An 18,026-nucleotide genomic window follows, 5' to 3' on the forward strand; every position below is an offset into this window, starting at 1 on the left:
ATAGGGAAAGGATCCCGCGGTGGGCCAGGCAAACGAAGGCAAGCACATGGGAATGACAAAGAATCCGTGAATATCAGCACATTGGGGCAGACCTGGCAAAGAATGGGGCTGAGTTTACCAAGGCAAAGTCAGCAAGAGTGGGGTGCGATTCGACATGCTTTCCCAGCCAGACTCTGGGTCACGTACCAAAGTAAAGAATATTACTTTAATAGAAGCAAACGACTTTGTACGGAGTAACGGCATGGACAGAGAACAGGCATGGCAGCGATGAAGGCACGGGACTGTACTGCCTCGTTCTAAACAGAAAGACCGGGTCCAGGAGATTAGCTATGTGTTTGCGCGGGACTGTACTGCCTCGCTCTGAAAGGAAAGACCGGGGTACAGGACAGAGCAAGGGCGGGTAAAGCAGGTGAGGGGGCGAGAAGAAAAACAGGTAGTCAGAGGGCACAAAGGGCGAGACCAGCCCTGGGAGGGGAGCCTCTGTACTATCAAGGAGGGCTAGCACGGGAAAACGTGCATGCAGGGCAGTAAGGGGGGCCGTGGGGCGCACCTCTGCGGAGAGGGAGCGCCTGGTGGGAGGGGAGGCACAGTGGCAGGGAGGGGTGATGCAGGGTGGAACGGGGTGGGGAGCACAGAACACATGGGGAACAGAACAGAGAAAAAGACTTGGCAATCGCATTGGCTTGGGCAGGCAGGGAGCAGGCCGAGGAATCAAGATGGCGGCGCAAGCAGCCACTTTGGAGGGTCCCTAAACAAAGGGAGACTGTACAGGGGCACACCCATGTGGCGTAGACACAGTTGGCGCTCATGTTGGGTGCCCCTGGACCAAGGGGGACCCCAGAGCGGAGGGGCTTGACCTCCTGGTATGAACGGTGACCATGGCCGTTTTGGACGGCCCCCTAACAAACGGAAAACCCGGAGGGCAGGGGCATGTCCACCAGGTAAGTATGGTTGATCTCTAAGGATCAGGGGGTCAAAAGCCCCTCATCAGGATAGTCACCTGGAATGTAAGGGGAATTAATAGCTCGATGAAAAGATCCAGAGTCTTCGCCAACTTCAGAAGTCTGAAGGCCAACATAATCTTCCTGCAGGGGAGAAACCTGACGGAGAAGGACAGACTGCTGATAAGAAAGGGTTGGGTGGGACAGACATACCATTCATGCTACAGGATGACGGCTAAGAGAGTAGCCATACTGATCAGCAAGAGGACAAGGTTTCTTTTAAATATTTTTATTCTCCTTTTCACATTTTCATCCAAATTTAAACCCACCAACAAACAAACATCAATAACAAATACAATATCAAACCCCTGGTCAACACTCCCTTCCTCCCACCAACCCCCAAACAGCCCCTAACATTTTAAATGCAAACGTCAAAGAACAGGTATCAAGAATCCACCATCCACCTGTACATAGTCATCAACAACATACACAGTCCAAACCCTCCCTAATGTTCGATGTCATCCAATTTTTGAAAGTGCATGATGAACAAAGCCCATGAATTGTAGAACCCTTCCATCCTTCCCCTCAACTCGAACTTCACCCTCTTGAGTGTTTAAAAATTCCAACAGATCCCCCCGCAATGCCAGGGCACAAAGTGGAGAGCCTGACCTCCACCCCAACAGGATCCGCCTTCGGGATGATCAGCGAGGTGAAGGCGACAACATCTGCCTCCATACCCACTTCCAACCCCGGCCGATCCAATACCCCGAATATGACCTCCAGAGGACCTGGCTCAAGCCTCACCATATACTACCTTCGAAATTACCCTGAAAACCTCCCTCCCAATACCTTTCCAGCTTTGGATAGGACCAAAACATATGAACGTGGTTTGTGGGGTTCGTGGTTTACACAACGTTCACAAACATCCTCCCCTTTGTGAGGTGCGCCCTATACACCACCTTCAGTTGTATCAGTCCCAACCTCGCTCACAAAATTGAGGCATTCTCCCTGCGGAGCACCTTGCACCACAACCCCTCCTCCATGCTGTCTCCCAACTCCTCCTCCCACTTTGTCTTAATCCCCTCCAGTAGTGCCTCCTCTTCTCCCAGAATCACCCCATAAATTTCCGACGCCACCCCTTTCTCCATTCCCCCTGTCGTCTGCATCTCCTCCAGCAGTGTGGGGCCGGCGCCACCGGGAAGCTCTGTATCCCCTTCTTTGCGAAATTACAGACCTGCATATACCTAAACATTTCCCCCTACCCCAACCCATATTTCACCTCCAGCTCCTTCAGTCCTGCAAACCGGCCCCCCAGAAACAAGTCCTTTAGTGCCCTAACTCCCTTCTCCTCCCATCTCCAAATACACGCATCCCACTTCCCTGACTCAAACCTGTGATTCCCGCGAATTGGCATTTCCCTTTACCCCGCCCCCAGCCTAAAATGCTGGCGCAACTGCCTCCAGATTTTCAATGTCGCTACTACTACCGGACTCCCTGAGTATGAAGAGAACGAGTTTTACGGAGACCAGGATGGTTACGAACCAAGGGGGAACGGTATGTCATGGTCAGTGGTGTCCTAGGCGGGGCACCAGTACTACTGGTAAATGTGTATGTGCCCAACTGAGACGACACAGATTTTCTTTATAAAGAAGACATGGCAGAAATCCCCGACATCGGCACACCATCTGATTATGGCGGGGTGACTTTAACTGCGTGCAGGCCCACTGACCGACCGATCAAACCCCAGAACGGGTAAAATGACAGGCGTGGCTAGGGAACTGGGAACATTCATGGAACAGATGTGGGCTGTGGACCCATGGAGATTCCTGCACACGGGCAAGAGGGAATTCTCGTTCTTCTCACCGGTCCACAAGGTATAGACCGGATCAACGACTTTTCAGTGGGGAAATCGGTGCTTCCAAGAATAGTAGGAGGGGAATACTCCGCGATAGTCATCTCCGACCACGCTCCACATTACATGGATGTGAGGTTGGAGATGGGCCGTGCCCAACTCCCCACATAGATGTTGGCCACGGACCTCTTGGCCGACAAGGCCTTCTACCAGGAAACATCACAGGCCATAGGCGACTACATGGCTAACAACCGGAACGTGGAAGTCTCACCTTCCACGCTCTGAGAGGCACTAAAGGCAGTGATCTGGGGGGAAACTATAGCTTACAAGGCTCGCAGAGATGGGGAAGGGAGGGTGGCCAGGCAACAGCTGATCGACTCCATCCTGGAGGTCGACAGAAAGTACTCCGAGGCCCTGACCTTAGAGCTCCTGGCAGAGAAGAAAAAGTTACAAATGGACTTTAACCTGCTATCCACTGGGAAAGCAGTACACCGCCATACACAGGGGACCTTCTACGAGCACGGAGATAAGGCTGGCCGCCTATAGGCTCACCAGCTGAAAAAGCAGGCAGCCATGAGGGAAATAGCGCAGATAAAAGGCAGCAGAGGCAGTAGCGGAACCAAAATAGGTCAACCAGGCATTCAAGACATTCTACCGAGGGCTGCAACCTCCGAACCTCCCGACGGGCATGCGGAGAAGAAACAGTTCCTCAACCGACTGGACATGCTAGTTGTCCAGAGGGAGAACAGGTTGGGGGGGGGGGGGGGACTGGAAGCACCAGTAGATCTAGGAGAAATCATGGAGAGCATCAGCTCCATGCAGGTGGGGAAGGCGCTGGGACCCAATGGGTTCGCGGGGGGGGCTTTATAAAAGATTTGTGCCGGCCCTGGCCCCACATTTAAGGGACATGTTCACAGACCCGCTGGCGAGGGGGCACCCTGCCTCCTACGCTAACACAGACCATGATATCACTGATACCCACAAAAGACAAAGACACGACGGAATGCGGCTCATAGAGTCCCATTTCATTGCTGAATGTAGATGCAAAGATACTGGCAAAGGTTCTGTCCAAGTGGCTGGAAACTGCGTACCAGAGGTGGTTGCAGGGGGCCAGATGGACTTTGTCAAGGGTAGGCCGCTTACTGCGAACATCAGGCGGCTGATCAAATAATGAGCACCCCCGCCCCCGGAGTCGAGTGGAAATACCTCCTCGAGGTACTGGAGCTGTTTGGACGAGGAGTAGGATTTGCCTCCTGGGTGAAAATCCTACACAACACCCCAAGGCAAATGTTTGAACCAACATCACCAGGTCTGAATACTTCCAGCTGCACAGAGGCACTTGGGATGCCCACTGTCCCCGCTCCTGTTCGGCCTAGCAAATGAATCCCTGGCGATCGCTCTGCGAGACTCGAAAAGCTGGAAGGGTACCCAAAGGGGAAGCAGAGAGCACAGCGTCTCACTTTATGCAGGTGACCAGGTCCTCTATGTCTCGGAACCGCGGGAAGGCGTGAGAGCAACCTTGTAGTTGCTGAAAGAGGTTGAACCTTCTTGGGTTATAAACCTAACAAGAGCGAGGTATTCTCGGTGAACCCAAACGGGGGAGGTACAGGGCTGGAGGACTCCCATTTAAAGTAGCCCAAAACAAATTCCGCTACCTGGGGATCCAAATAGCCTGGGAATGGACACAGATCTATAAGTGGAATCTGTCCAGCCTGGCGGAGGAAGTTAAAAAAGACCTACAGAGATGGGACACGCTCCACCTCTCCATGGCGGGGAGGGCGCAGACGATCAAATTGAACGTACTGCCGAGGTTCTCTTCCTGTTCAGATCGTTAACGATCTTCATGCCCAAGGCCTTCTTCCACAACATAGACAAAATGATTATGGCGTTTGTGTGGAGGGGTAAGAATCCCCAAATCAACACTGCAAAGGAGGGAAATCAAGTGAGGCCTGGCACTACCAAACTTATAACACTGTAACTTACCACTGGACAGCAACAGCAGAGAGAGTGAGGATGGACACGCGAACCCACCACAGAATGGGAGCGGATGGAGGAATCTTCCTGCAAGGGAACAACCCTCCGGGCCCTCGCCGCGGCAGTGCTCCCATCCCCCCTGACGAAACACACATCCTGCCCAGTGGTGGTAGCTACACTAAGGACATTGAAACAGACGAGGCAACATTTCGGATGATCGAAATATCCCCCATGGTCCCATCAGTGGAAACCATAAGTTCCCACCAGCCGTGCTCTACATCACTTTCAAAAAAAATGGAGACAGGGCAGGGGGACGCGAACAGTCAGGGACTTTTACATGGGGGACAGATTAGCGACACTGAGCGAATTGACGGAGGACCTGGAACTACCGACAGGTCAGAAACTTAGAAACCTCAAGGTAAAGCACTTTCTCCACGAGGGGACAGTAGGATACCCCAGGATCTGGAGAAGATCAAGTTTGCCATCCAAGGGTCAGAGAAGGGCTTCCACAAAACACGGAGGCCATTCATCAATTTGTTCCAGGGCCTGTTTGAAGGCAACAGGCAATAGAACGAGGGGGGATTTGGAAAGGGGGTGAGAGGAAGAGATGCACAGGAGAAGACATGAAATGGAGGGGGGGTGGAGGAGGAGGGGGCGGTGGGGGAGGCCAGAAAACAACCGGCACAGTGCTCAGAAAGCCGAGAACAAGAACACAGGAATAGGAAATCCCTAGGGAAGGCAGAAAATAGGTCCGAGAGGGGGCTGGGGGGAAGGAAAGGGGGAAGGCCCAACAACAGGGGGGGGGGGCACCGCCCACTTGTAAATAATGAACAACTATCCATTGTGCAATGAAGGACCCGGGAAAGGACATTGAAACAACAGTGAATGGGGTGGAGGATTAACGAGGGGCGTCCGACACTAAGGAAATTGATATGTACATTGTAATCGGCACAGTTAACCTTACTGCTTGTATAGTGTATAATATGTTTTAAAAAACCTTCAATAAGAACTTTTTTTTTTAAATATGCAAGACTAGAAAAAACACTAATAGTGTTCTTACATTTTTTATGCAATAAAGGATCAGTAGTATTTGAATATCCCTGTTCTCTGGCCTTGCTGAACAGAATAGCACATCTTCACCTCTAACTAGCATATTTAGTCCCAGTAGTTTAGAGAAATCATCAAAGAGCTATTTTATTTATTGATATTTTACCTTTCTTTATGTTGGATAATATTCATTGCAACAACTTAGAATTTGTGGAATTTTGTTAATAAGAAAGTGCAATCTGCACATTGTTGAACTTCAGTTTTAGACTTGTGGGATTCAGGCTCCTGAAACTTGTGCTGGTAGAAATTTATTGGTAATTGTTTTAATCAAAGCCCATTAAAAGATGAACTAGATGTTAATGTAGCAATTGTGTAGGCCGCAGTACAGTCATTCTATTTTATTGCGTCAAGCCAATGGGGTGAAGTTCTTAAGTAAGGAAAAGCAGTAAATGCATCAGCCTTCTTTCAAATCAAATATTACTTCGATTCAACCTCCAGTTCACGAAAGACACCTGACTAGCAGATCATTTAAAAATAAAAGTATTTTGGGATAATAGGTTGCAATACTGTTTCACGCTGCTTTTATATTAGACTTAAATTAAATTTGGGAGATTTGGTGAGGCCATTCAGTGGGAAGACTTGGTTAAACCTGTTGGATGAATGAACACCATATAGATATTGAGTTTTGATTAGGTAAATTTCCATTAGTCGGTAAGCTTTAGAGAACATAAATTGAAAATAATCAAAGAATGAAGCGAGAGATTTAGACATTATTTTACATGAGGTTATTAGACTGCAGAATGCTTGCCCTATAGCAGTAGTGGTGGAAATGGAACCTTTAATGGTTTTTAAAAGAGGTGAATAATTGTTGTATAACTAAAGCTTTGGAGAATTGGCTAAATGGATCGCTCTTTCAGATAGACTCTTGTGCAGCAAATTTTATGATTCTATGAAGTACATTCCTCTTTGATTCCAAGTTGGCTCCAGAATAACTTTGCTGTTATTTTGTCATTTGAATATTGTTTTGGATCATCACAAGCGCAAGGGTTGTTGGCCTTTGATGATGATTTCAAATTCAGATTCTTAGAAGTAGCGATGGTTTTATCAGTGATGACTTTGCAAAAGAATGTTTAGCTCATGCTACCCTAATTAAGATTATGTGAATATTGACATATTCTTCACTGTGCATTATGTTGCATGTTAAAAAATATATATGCATTTCGATGAATATATGCATGAGTTTTTTTGAACAGGATTGTTTTGGATATTTTTGTAATAAATATTTAGGACTACTTTCACAAAAACAATTTAAATAATTATACAACATTTTATTTTCAATTAAAGAAATGCAGCTTTTTTTTCTGTTAAAATTGCGACTTTAGTAACTCATGCCAAACTGTGTGCCAAACAACTGGGTCGGCACGTTTCTTTAAAACAGTTATGCCACGCACTGATTTGTTACAACTTCTTCATTACTTGTTAGATACTTAACCCTCAAGTCGTGGTTTTGGAAATCTAACCAAAATAATGCCCGTTATTTTTTATAATTCATAGTATAATAACATTTCCAATATTGTTGTTTATAGTTTTTGATTAGGAGTATCATTTCTGTACATACATATTGCTGCTGACAAATGTGTTAACTTCATTTTTTCCCTTTTTCCCCTTTTTATTACATGACTGTTAAGTATTATTGTTTGTTCCTTGTTTTGACCTTTAATTTGTGACTGTTTATTAACACTTGTCTATGCTCCTCCTCCTCTTTCCTCAATGGCAGCCAATGAGGATCAGTGGTTGAAGGTATGTGTGTATATATTTGGTGTTCTTTTTTTTTCTTAAATGTAGGTCGCCCTCCTAAGTACACTAGTGTGCTGGGTATAGGGGTAATGGCACCTTCCTCCCCTCCAAGTCATCCTGCCTCCCCAGATTTCGAAAAAGCAGAGAATTTGCTCAGTTTTGGTGCTCCAGCACAGTCTGCATCCAACCCCAGCTCTATAGATGTAAGTTACCAAATTTCATAGGGTTAATAAGTCAGCACATTTTGAGGTATAATGCCAATTTATTTACATTTCTTGTAGCATAGATAGTAGGTAACAAAAGAGGAATAACGTAGACATTTTGACTATATTGAGCCTTTCTTCCTCCTCCTTCCTTCCCCTTGCTTGCTCACTCACAGTGCTCTGACATGCATGCAGTTGCTAAACAAAGCCTCCATCTGTATAATGCAATACAAATTGCACGATGACTATATGTTTAACATTTCAGTCTTTGCCTCTGTGTTGAAAGTCATCACTCCTGTACAAGGTGTCAAGCTGAGCAGCTCCACACCATGTTAGAGATTTGGGGGGAGAGGGGATCTCTTTAAACCACGTTTATATATACTTTTTAAAATTCATATTACGACATGTTCAGTTTAACTGAGGCCCCAGTCTTCAGTGTCCCTTAAAGTCTACATGATTCCTTTTCTAGGGCAGCACGGTGGTGCAGTAGATAGTATTGCTGCCTCACGGCGCCGAGGTCCCAGGTTCGATCCCGGCTCTGGGTCACTGTCCGTGTGGAGTTTGCGCATTTTCCCTGTGTTTGCGTGGGTTACGCCCCCACAATCCAAAGATGTGCAGAGTAGGTAGATTGGCCTCGCTAAATTGCCCCTAAAAATGAATTGGGGAGTCTATATTTAAATTTTTTTTTAATGATTCCTTTGCTAAATGTGATTCAGTGCACTTGGTTGCAAGGTGACAGAAAACACTTCAACTCCGCTAAAGTGGATGTTTTGATACATAGATCTTCGTGACTAATTTGTTGTACCACTAATTTACTCAAACAGAATGCAAACAAATTATATAGCTTATGTTTTTGAGCTATTACCCATCTGGATATTTTTCTGTCCTTTATTTCACGCCCATTTCTACACACAACCAGAAATTGAGCAACTTGCTTGAATCTTTTGCCAATATCTGAACTGGCTTGCGACTTGAAAATTATGCTTCCTTATTTTCACCTGCAGTCAGCAGGATAGGGAAGTTTGAACTGGAGTTTCCTGTGATTGCTATTGACTCCTTTTTATATTGGCAGACAAGGCATGGTAGGAGCAATATTTTACATTGAGTGTGTTGCAAAGCTATAATTTAACCAAGAACTCACATGGAACCATTGGAGCGATGTTTGAGCAGTTTCTAATCCAGTTTATTCGACTTGGGCATCACGGTGGCGCAGTGGGTTAGCCCTGCTGCCTCACGGCGCCAAGGTCCCAGGTTCGATCCCGGCCCTGAGTCACTGTCTGTGTGGAGTTTGCACGTTCTCCCTGTGTTTGCGTGGGTTACGCCCCCACAACCCAAAGATGTGCAGGCTAGGTGGATTGGCCATGCTAAATTGCCCCTTAATTGGAAAAAATGAATTGGGTATTGTAAATTAATATTTTTTTAAAGTTTATTCGACTTATTTTTAATTTCTGTGATTCTTCTTTTATATATACTAGCTTGAGTGGTTTACAGGGTGCAGAACCCCAACATTAGCTATATAAGGGTATTCTGTGTTGTAAAAGGTGCACCAATTATTGCAGTTTGCAGTTAACATCCTCGTCTGTTTTCTTAATATTTTGGGGGGGTTACTTGAATGTGTTTTTTTTTATTCTCCTCCTCTTCCACATTTTCATCAAATACAGAACAAACACAAGATAACCAACAATCACAAATACAAGATCAATCCCCCCAACCAGCATCCCCTTCAACATACAGACCCAAACATCACCCCTACATTCCAAATACAACAAAAGAAAAACAAGAGAATCATCGGTCATCCCATACACAGTAAACACAATATACTCAACCCCCATAGTCACCCCCCACCTCCCAAAGTTTGATGGCATCCAATTCATGAAAATGCAAGATAAACAATGGCAGAACGACCACCCAGTAACAGTTCCTGTAATAGCCTAACTCAAAACCTATAATTCCCCCTAATCGCCATCTCTCTTGACCCCACCCACAACTTAAAGTGCTGCCTCAACTGCCTCCAAATCTTCCACCACCACCGGACTCCCAGAACATTTACCCAGGGCCATGGGGAGTGGCACTGTTGCCAGCCCCGAGCCCCTGCATAGACTCTCCTCCATTCTGACCCACTGGGGGGGACCCCCCCCCCCACCCACCCAAATCCTCACCTTTGAAGCAATCACCGTCCAGTAATAATACAATACATTAGGGAGGCCCAACCCCCCACACACACACACACCACCACCCCCCCCCCCCCCCCCCCGCCTGCCATTACTTGCATGTGTTAACACAAGTATGGAGCATTCTACTGCTTTATCATCCGATATTTAGGAATTAATGATTTGAAGTAGGTTATAGGAAAATGCTAAATACATACAGGATTGTGAGATAAACATTCTGCTTTCCATCATGCATCTTTTGACAGATGTAGAAAGTTGATTGAATTTGAATTTCAACTGCAGAAATTGAGGAGACTCAAATTTTCACTTTGAAGATTGACCAGCCCAGTCTGAAAGATTGAAACTCTTCTCCCTGACAAATCTAAGGGTCCAACATGAGTTTGTATGGCTTAATCCACTTTCCACAATGTTCATCAGAATAAAGTAAAAATAGCGTTAAATGCATTTTCAACTTTGCTTCAATACTTTCCTTAGGACAAGACAAAGGCAGATTTGTTACAGCAGAACAAAAGAAAATTATGTCCTAACTTAGATGTGCTTGATACTGATGGCAAACTATAACTAAATAAATATTTCACTAACATCTCTCTCATCATTGAGTGCAAGATTTTACCCCAAATGAGGTCTTAAGATTTCTATATTTTGAGCTCATATTGAAATTCATTCACTAGCTTTCAGCTGTTTACCTTCTGGCTGCTTGATTGCCTTCACTGAAAAACTTTAATTACCGAATGAATTAGTTCGTCATTTGCCATACCCGATGAATTAGTCGGCCCTTGGATATACCAGGACAATCAACCAACATGGCTTTGCAAAGGTTAGCTCCTGCCTGACCATCTTGAATGAATCTTTTGAAGAAGTGCTTAAAGTTGTCATCAGGGGAATATTTATGAATGTTATTTGTATAGGTTTTCAGAAGGCATTCAATAAAGTCCTACGTAAGAAACTGCTGAAAGTGAAGCCCCTTTTATATATTATTTGTCATGGGATGCAAGGCAAGCATTTGTTACCCATCCTTAATTGCACTCAAGAATGAAGGTGGCGGGGACTTGCCTTCTTGAATTACTGCAGTCCATAATGTTATGCATACCAAGTTGCAGCATCTTGGAGCTGCACTCATCAGGGAGTATTCTATCGCACTCCCGATTTATGTATGGTGGTCAGACTTGGGGAATTAAAAAGTGAGTTGCTGGCCACGGAATTCCTAGCCTCTGACCTGCTCTTGTAGCCACAATACCTGTATGGCTAGTCTAGTTATGTTTCTGGTCAATGGTGACCACCAGAATGTTAATGGTGGGGCAGCAGCTGCTCTCGCTTGGACCCAGCTAGCAGATGGCGCGTTTGGCTGAGGAATCGGAGGTTAGAACGATTCCCTCAAAATGCATTGACTACTCAGTGCTTGGTGTGCTGTCCAGATCGCTGACAGGTTATGGTGCTGGGGCGCAACTGCATTAATCTCCTAGCCACCAATCTGCCAGCCAAAGGATGGTCTTGTTCAACGCCTTTGGGTCCTCTCTCACTACTGCTACAGAGTTATTGACATTATGCAGGAGATTTTGCGTGTGCTGCACACGCTGTCGCATGGCCTCACCGTGAGTTGATGACAATCTGGCTGTTGATCATGTGCTTCCTAACCCGGGAAATAGCCAAGCTCATGTCCACCACGTACTCCTTCACCCGTAGTGCACAGCTTACTCAATGTTTCGGGGAGTTCAGCCAGATGGCCACTTATCTGCCACTGCATGTCCAAATATTCGGTCCAAAAGGAGACTTCGGAGGCTCTGCCTCACTACCCTGTGAGGAGTATTCCTGTAACTGCCTGCCCTCCCTCTGGTGAAAACCATGCACAAACATCTCTGCCTCTAACACCTCTTCCTGCACAATGATGCATTAACATAAGTGAGAGTCTCTGGGCTGGTGTCTGTTGCCTTGGAAGATGGTGACAATGCATCCTCAGACACATGGACCACCTTCTCATGACCGCGGTCTAATTCTTGTCAGGAAGGTGGAACCACAGCTCCAGAACCTAAACTACATCTGCTAGTGGTTGATGTCTCCCAGGCTGAACGCATTCATAGCTTGGGGTCACCCATCACTATTAGCGGCCAATATGACACCCCAAAGCCCACCATCTGCCTTTGTTTGCCACCTGAGCAATTCCATGAACACCGCAGCTTGGGCAATGCTTCTTCCCGGGTCTATTGGCTGCCTGGGTGTTGCCTATCTTGGTATAAGGAAAGAGGAGGCACATGCATCAGCATGTGGGTTGTCATGGCCTTCCTTGACATGTGCTTCATGTTATGTAATGCTGGTATGGGGAATGTAGCATGAGAGGAAAAGGTTTGAACAGCGCAGGCTAGGTGGCTTAAGCATTGCAATATAAGTGGTAGGGTGACAAACCATGTCCCAGGTCACAGTTGCAGTAAGGGTCTGAGTGGTTCCAACAGCATTCTAGGCCTCCTTTGCGATGCTTCTGGGTGTAATCCTGAGAGTCGTCAATGTGCTGCATTCTTTGAAATTAGGTACATTCACAACGCCAAGTACCTGGGTTCGATTCCCGGCTTGAGTCATTGTCTGTGCGGAGTCTGCACGTTCTCATCGTATCTGCGTGGGTTTCCTCCAGGCACTCCAGTTTCCTCCTACAAGTCCCAAAAAACAGCTTGTTGGGCGAATTGGACATTCTGAATTCTCCCTCTGTGTACCCTAACAGGTGCTGGAGTGTGCCGACTAGGGGATTTTCATAGTTACTTCATTGCAGTGTTAATGTAAGCCTACTTGTGATGCTAATAAAGATTATTACTTTTTGGAAATAAATTTAAAGTGCTCAATTCATGTTTTTGCCAATTGAGGGACAATTTAGATTGGCCAATCCACCTACCCTGCACATCTTTGGGTTATGGGGCGAGACCTATGCAGGCACGGGGGGAATGTGCAAACTCCAAACGGACAGTGACCCGGGGCTGGGATCGAACCTGGGTCCTCGGTGCCATTCGGCAGCAGTGTTAACCACTGTGCCACCCACAACAAAGATTATTACGAATAAAGATTTGGAGTGAGGAGTGCAGAAGGTGAACTGAGATACTGTGGTGACTTGCAGAGCTGTGTGAGCTGTTCCATGAAATCAGTGACTTTCAGGGGAGAGCAGCGAAAAACTGGTGCAGCAGGGTACTCAAAGGATAGTGGCAAAAGTGGCTTAAAACAGTGGAACCAGCAGTAGCTATTAGTTTCACAAAGGGCTTGCAGTCAATAGGCCAGTTCACACAGGACAACAATGTTTCATCCAGCATCTAACTCAATATTATTTGCAATGCAATGGTCACTGTTCATCCCCAGTGGTCTCTCGGGGTTTTACACTGGCAGGTCTTGGACATTGACATTAACTGCTCTTTATTGGACAGAGAATGGGAAGAGCCTGCTCCCAATCATGTCTTGGAAACCGAACCTGGAACCTGTCCTTGCCTCTCAAGATACAAAAATAAGGCACAAACTGAGATCTGAGGCAGGCATGCATTTGGGAAACCGTAAGGGCCCGTCTTGCATTTTTTCATGAACCTAAGGCAAAAATTCAGTACTCCAGATGAATATGGATAGGTTAAGTGAGGCAAAAATTTGGCAGCTGGATCATAATGTGTGAAAATGAGGTTATCTACTTTGATAGGAAGAATAGAAAAGCAGAATATTATTTAAATGGAGAGAGTTTACAGAATGCTGCGGTACAGAGATCTAGGGGTCCTGATATTGTCATGTGAGAGTACCTTTAAGGAATGGGCATTTAAGAGATGTACCTTTAAGAAATGTTTATCAGTGATGTCAGAGTGTGGGTGGCACTGGGCTGACAGTCAGCTTTTTACTTTTGTTTTAGGTTGTTTGCTGCAGGGTGTGTTCTAGTTTCGTTTTCATTGTTGGAGCTGAAGCCAGACAAAGCGAGTGCATTGCTGTTCTCTCTGCCATGACAAAAACTATCTCTTGATCATTTGGTGAATTCAGAATTATAAATGTTCTCAGTAGTGAATATAAACCTAATGTGCTTCTGTTAAAAGGTGTTTCTTTTGTCTTCTGGATGTTGTTTGGGAAGTTATTAAGGGTTACTTAGTGTTGTATTCGTTGGGGGTTGTATTTGAAGTGATGGTTGCTAAGATGTTCACTATGTTTTAAAAAGGTTAATTTTAGTTCATAGAATAAACATTGTTTTGCTTTAAAAAATACTTTTCGATTTCTGCTCTACCACACCTGTAGAGTGGACTGTGTGCTCCCCATACCACAATCTGTTAAAAGTTGTGGGTCAGGTGAACTCCATGATACACTTTGGGGTTCTCTAAACCCTGGCCCATAACAACATGAATCTCTCAAAGTTAATATGCAGGCAAAGCAAGGGGATGCAGGATAAAAATAGCGAGGTCTTGCTACAATGGTACATGGGGCTGGTGAGACCAGACCTAGGAGGCTGGATTCTCCGATTTGAAGACTTAAGTGCTGACACAGGCGTGGGAACAGTGGCGTATTACGCCTGAAAAAACGGCACAAAAGCTGTACCGATCCTCTGTCTGGTGGGTGCGTTATCAGGCATGCAGCATAAAGCCCCCAGCTTTAGCTGCGGATACGGGCGGAGAATTGCTGGGTCCGTGGCCCCGCAGAACGGCAGCCTGCAGTGGCCGCGCCATGCAACATGGCGCCGGCTGCGCGTGGACCCGGACTGCCAAAAACTGCCCCCCTTTGACCAGGCTCGCCACCCCGTACCACCCCCCACCAGTGCCCCCAGCCTCCGCCAAAGCATCCCTGCGTGCGGAATAGCTCCCACCCGACTGATGCCGCTGGACCTAGTCCGCAGCAACCGCGCCAGGTTCACGAAAATACGTAGCATGAGTGACCCACGCCATCGGGAAGTCGGCCCATTGGGGGCAGAGCATCAGACGACATCCTGAGGCCTTCCATACAGCGTGCGACGTACTCTGCGAATATGCTGTTTTGGAGAGGGCGGAGCATTGCAAAAGCGATTTTGGTGCAAACGGGGACTCTCCAGCCAATCGCCGAGCGTGATTTCAGCGACCGAGAAAGGAGAATCCTGCCCAGGGTATTCACACAGTTTCAGTCTCCTTTTCTACTTGGGGATATACTTGAATTAGGCAGGTCAGAGAAGATGCACTAGGTTGATTCCTGGGATGGTACAAAAGAACAAAGAACAATACAGCACAGGAATAGGCCCTTCAGCCCTCCAAGCCTGTACCGGTCATGATACTACCCTTGGCCAAAACCCTCAGCACTTCCTAGTGCCATATCCCTCTATACTCATCCTATCCATCTATTTGTCGAGATGCCTTTTGAACACCATTAATGTATCTGCTTCCACAATCTCCCCTGGCAACACACTCCAGGCACTCACCACCCTCTATGTTTTAAAAAAAAACCTGCCACGCACATCTCCTCTAAACTTTGCCCCACAGACCTTAAACCTATGCCCCCTGGTGACTGACACCTCCATCCTGGAAAAGAGTACATGCTCATCCACTCTATCCATGCCTCTCATAATCTTGTGGACCTCTATCAGGTCACCCCTCAACCTCCGCCGTTCTAATGAAAACAGTCCGAATGAAATGAAAACTCCATTTGCAATTTCTCTGCCAAGTCTCCAACCTAACTATGTCCTGCTGTATCCTCTGACAGTCCTCAACACTGTCTGCCACTCCACCAACCTTGGTGTCATCCGCGAACATACTAATCAGACTAGCTACATTTTCCTCCAAATTGTTTATGTATACTACAAACAACAGAGGCCCCAGCACAGATCCCTGTGGAACACCACTGGTCACAATCTTCCATTCAGAAAAACACCCTTCTACTGCTACCCTTTGCCTTTTGTGACCGAGCCAGTTCTGTATCCACTTTGCCACCTCACCTCTGATCCCGTGTGGCTTCACCTTTTGTACCAGTCTGCCATGAGGCACCTTGTCAAGGGCTTCACTGAAGTCCATATAAACAACATCCACCGCCCACCCATTATCAATCATCTTTGTCACCTCCTCACGGGGGCTGTTTAGCACACTGGGCTAAATCGCTGGCTTTGAAAGCAGACCAAGGCAGGCCAGCAGCACGGTTCGATTCCCATAACAGCCTCCCCGAACAGGCGCCGGAATGTGGCGACTAGGGGCTTTTCACAGTAACTTCATTGAAGCCTACTCGTGACAATAAGCGATTTTCATTTCGTTTCATTTCATTTCATTTCAAAAGTTCGATCAAGTTAGCGAGGCACAATCTCCCCTTCACAAAACCATGCTGTCTATTGCCAATGAGTCCATTTATTTCCAAATGGATATAAATCCTGTCCCTGAGAATTCTCTCCACTAATTTACCTACTACCAACTGGGCTACAGTTTCCTGGATTATCTTTGCTACCTTTCTTAAGCAATGGTACCACATTAGCTATTCTCCAGTCCTCTGGGATCCCACCTGTCGCTGGATGGCACGGTAGCTGAGTGGGTAGCGCTGTTGCTTCACAGCTCCAGAGTCCCAGGTTCAATTTCCAGCTTGGGTCACTGTCTGAAGAAAGAACAAAGAAGATTACAGCACAGTAACAGGCCCTTTGGCCCTCCCAGCCTGCGCTGATCCAGATCCTTTATCTAAACCTGTCGTCTATTTTCCAAGGATCTGCTTCCCTCTGTTCCCCGCCCGTTCATATATCTGTCTAGATGCATCTTAAATGATGGTATCGTGCCAGCCTCTACCACCTCCGCTGGCAAAGCGTTCCAAGCACCCACCACCCTCTGCGTAAAAAACTTTCCACGCACATCTCCCTTAAACTTTCCCCCTCTCACCTTGAAATCGTGACCCCTTGTAATTGACATCCCCACTCTTGGAAAAAGCTTGTTGCTATCCACCCTGTCCATACCTCTCATAATTTTGTAGTCCTCAATCAGGGCCTTTCTTCATAGCTAGCATCCTCCATACCAGGCAACATCCTGGTGAACCTCCTCTGCACCCTCTCTAAAACATCCACATCCTTCTGGTAATGTGGCGACCAGGACTGCACGTAGTATTCCAAATGTGGCCTAACCAAAGTCCTATACAATTGTAACATGACCTGCCGACTCTTGTACGCAATACCCCGTCCGATGAAGGCAAGCATGCTGTATGCCTTCTTGACCACTCTTATCAACCTGCGTTGCCACCTTCAGGGTACAATGGACCCGAACTCCCAGATCTCTCTGTACATCAATTTTCCCCAGGACTATTCCATTGACCGTATAGTCCGCTCTTGAATTAGATCTTCCAAAATGCATCACCTTGCATTTGCCTGGATTGAACTCCATCTGCCATTTCTCTGCCCAACTCTCCAATCCATCTATATTTTGCTGTATTCTCTGACAGTCCTCCTCGCTATCTGCAACTCCAACAATCGTAGTATCATCTGCAAACTTGCTAATCAGACCACCTATACCTTTGTCCAGATCGTTTATGTATATCACAAACAACAGTGGTGCGAGCACGGATCCCTGTGGAACACACTAGTCACCTTTCTCCATTTTGAGCCACTCCCTTCCACCACTACTCTCTGTCTCTTGTTGCCCAGCCAGTACTTTATCCATCTAGCTAGTACACCCTGAACCCCATACGACTTCACTTTTTCCATCAACCTTCCGTGGGTAACTTTATCAAATGCCTTACTAAAGTCCATGTATATGACATCTACAGCCCTTCCCTCGTCAATTAACTTTGTCACTTCCTCAAAGAATTCTATTAGATTTGTAAGACATTATCTTCCCTGCACAAAACCATGCTGCCTATCACAGATAAGTCTATTTTCTTCCCAGTGTGAATAGATCCTATCCCTCAGTATCTTCTCCAACAGTTTGCCTACCACTGACGTCAAGCTCACAGGTCTATAATTCACTGGATTATCCCTGCTACCCTTCTTAAACAAAGAGACATTAGCAATTCTCCAGTCCTCCGGGACCTCACCCGTGCTTAAGGCCCCAGCTATTTCGTCCCTCGCTTCCCTCAGTAACCTGGGATAGATCCCATCCGGACCTGGGGACTTGTCCACCTT

General features: G+C 46.5%; 1 protein-coding gene across 5 annotated transcripts in view; it reads left to right on the top strand.

Moving 5' to 3' along the window:
* The window catches only part of LOC119971619 (PHD finger protein 21A-like), a 502,987-nt gene that overhangs the window by 461,515 nt on the left and 23,446 nt on the right, over window positions 1–18,026 (top strand). For 3 of the 5 annotated variants that reach the window (XM_038807414.1, XM_038807416.1, XM_038807417.1), the window contains exon 12: window positions 7,592–7,614. In XM_038807414.1, coding sequence (XP_038663342.1) covers window positions 7,592–7,614 — 23 coding nt within the window. Of the gene's footprint in view, window positions 1–7,591; window positions 7,615–7,659; window positions 7,815–18,026 lie in introns of all 5 variants that reach the window. The other 2 variants (XM_038807413.1, XM_038807415.1) reach the window with 1 other exon arrangement.

This window comes from Scyliorhinus canicula, chromosome 9 (genome assembly GCF_902713615.1).
Source record: "Scyliorhinus canicula chromosome 9, sScyCan1.1, whole genome shotgun sequence".
In the NCBI taxonomy this organism is placed as follows: domain Eukaryota; kingdom Metazoa; phylum Chordata; class Chondrichthyes; order Carcharhiniformes; family Scyliorhinidae; genus Scyliorhinus; species Scyliorhinus canicula.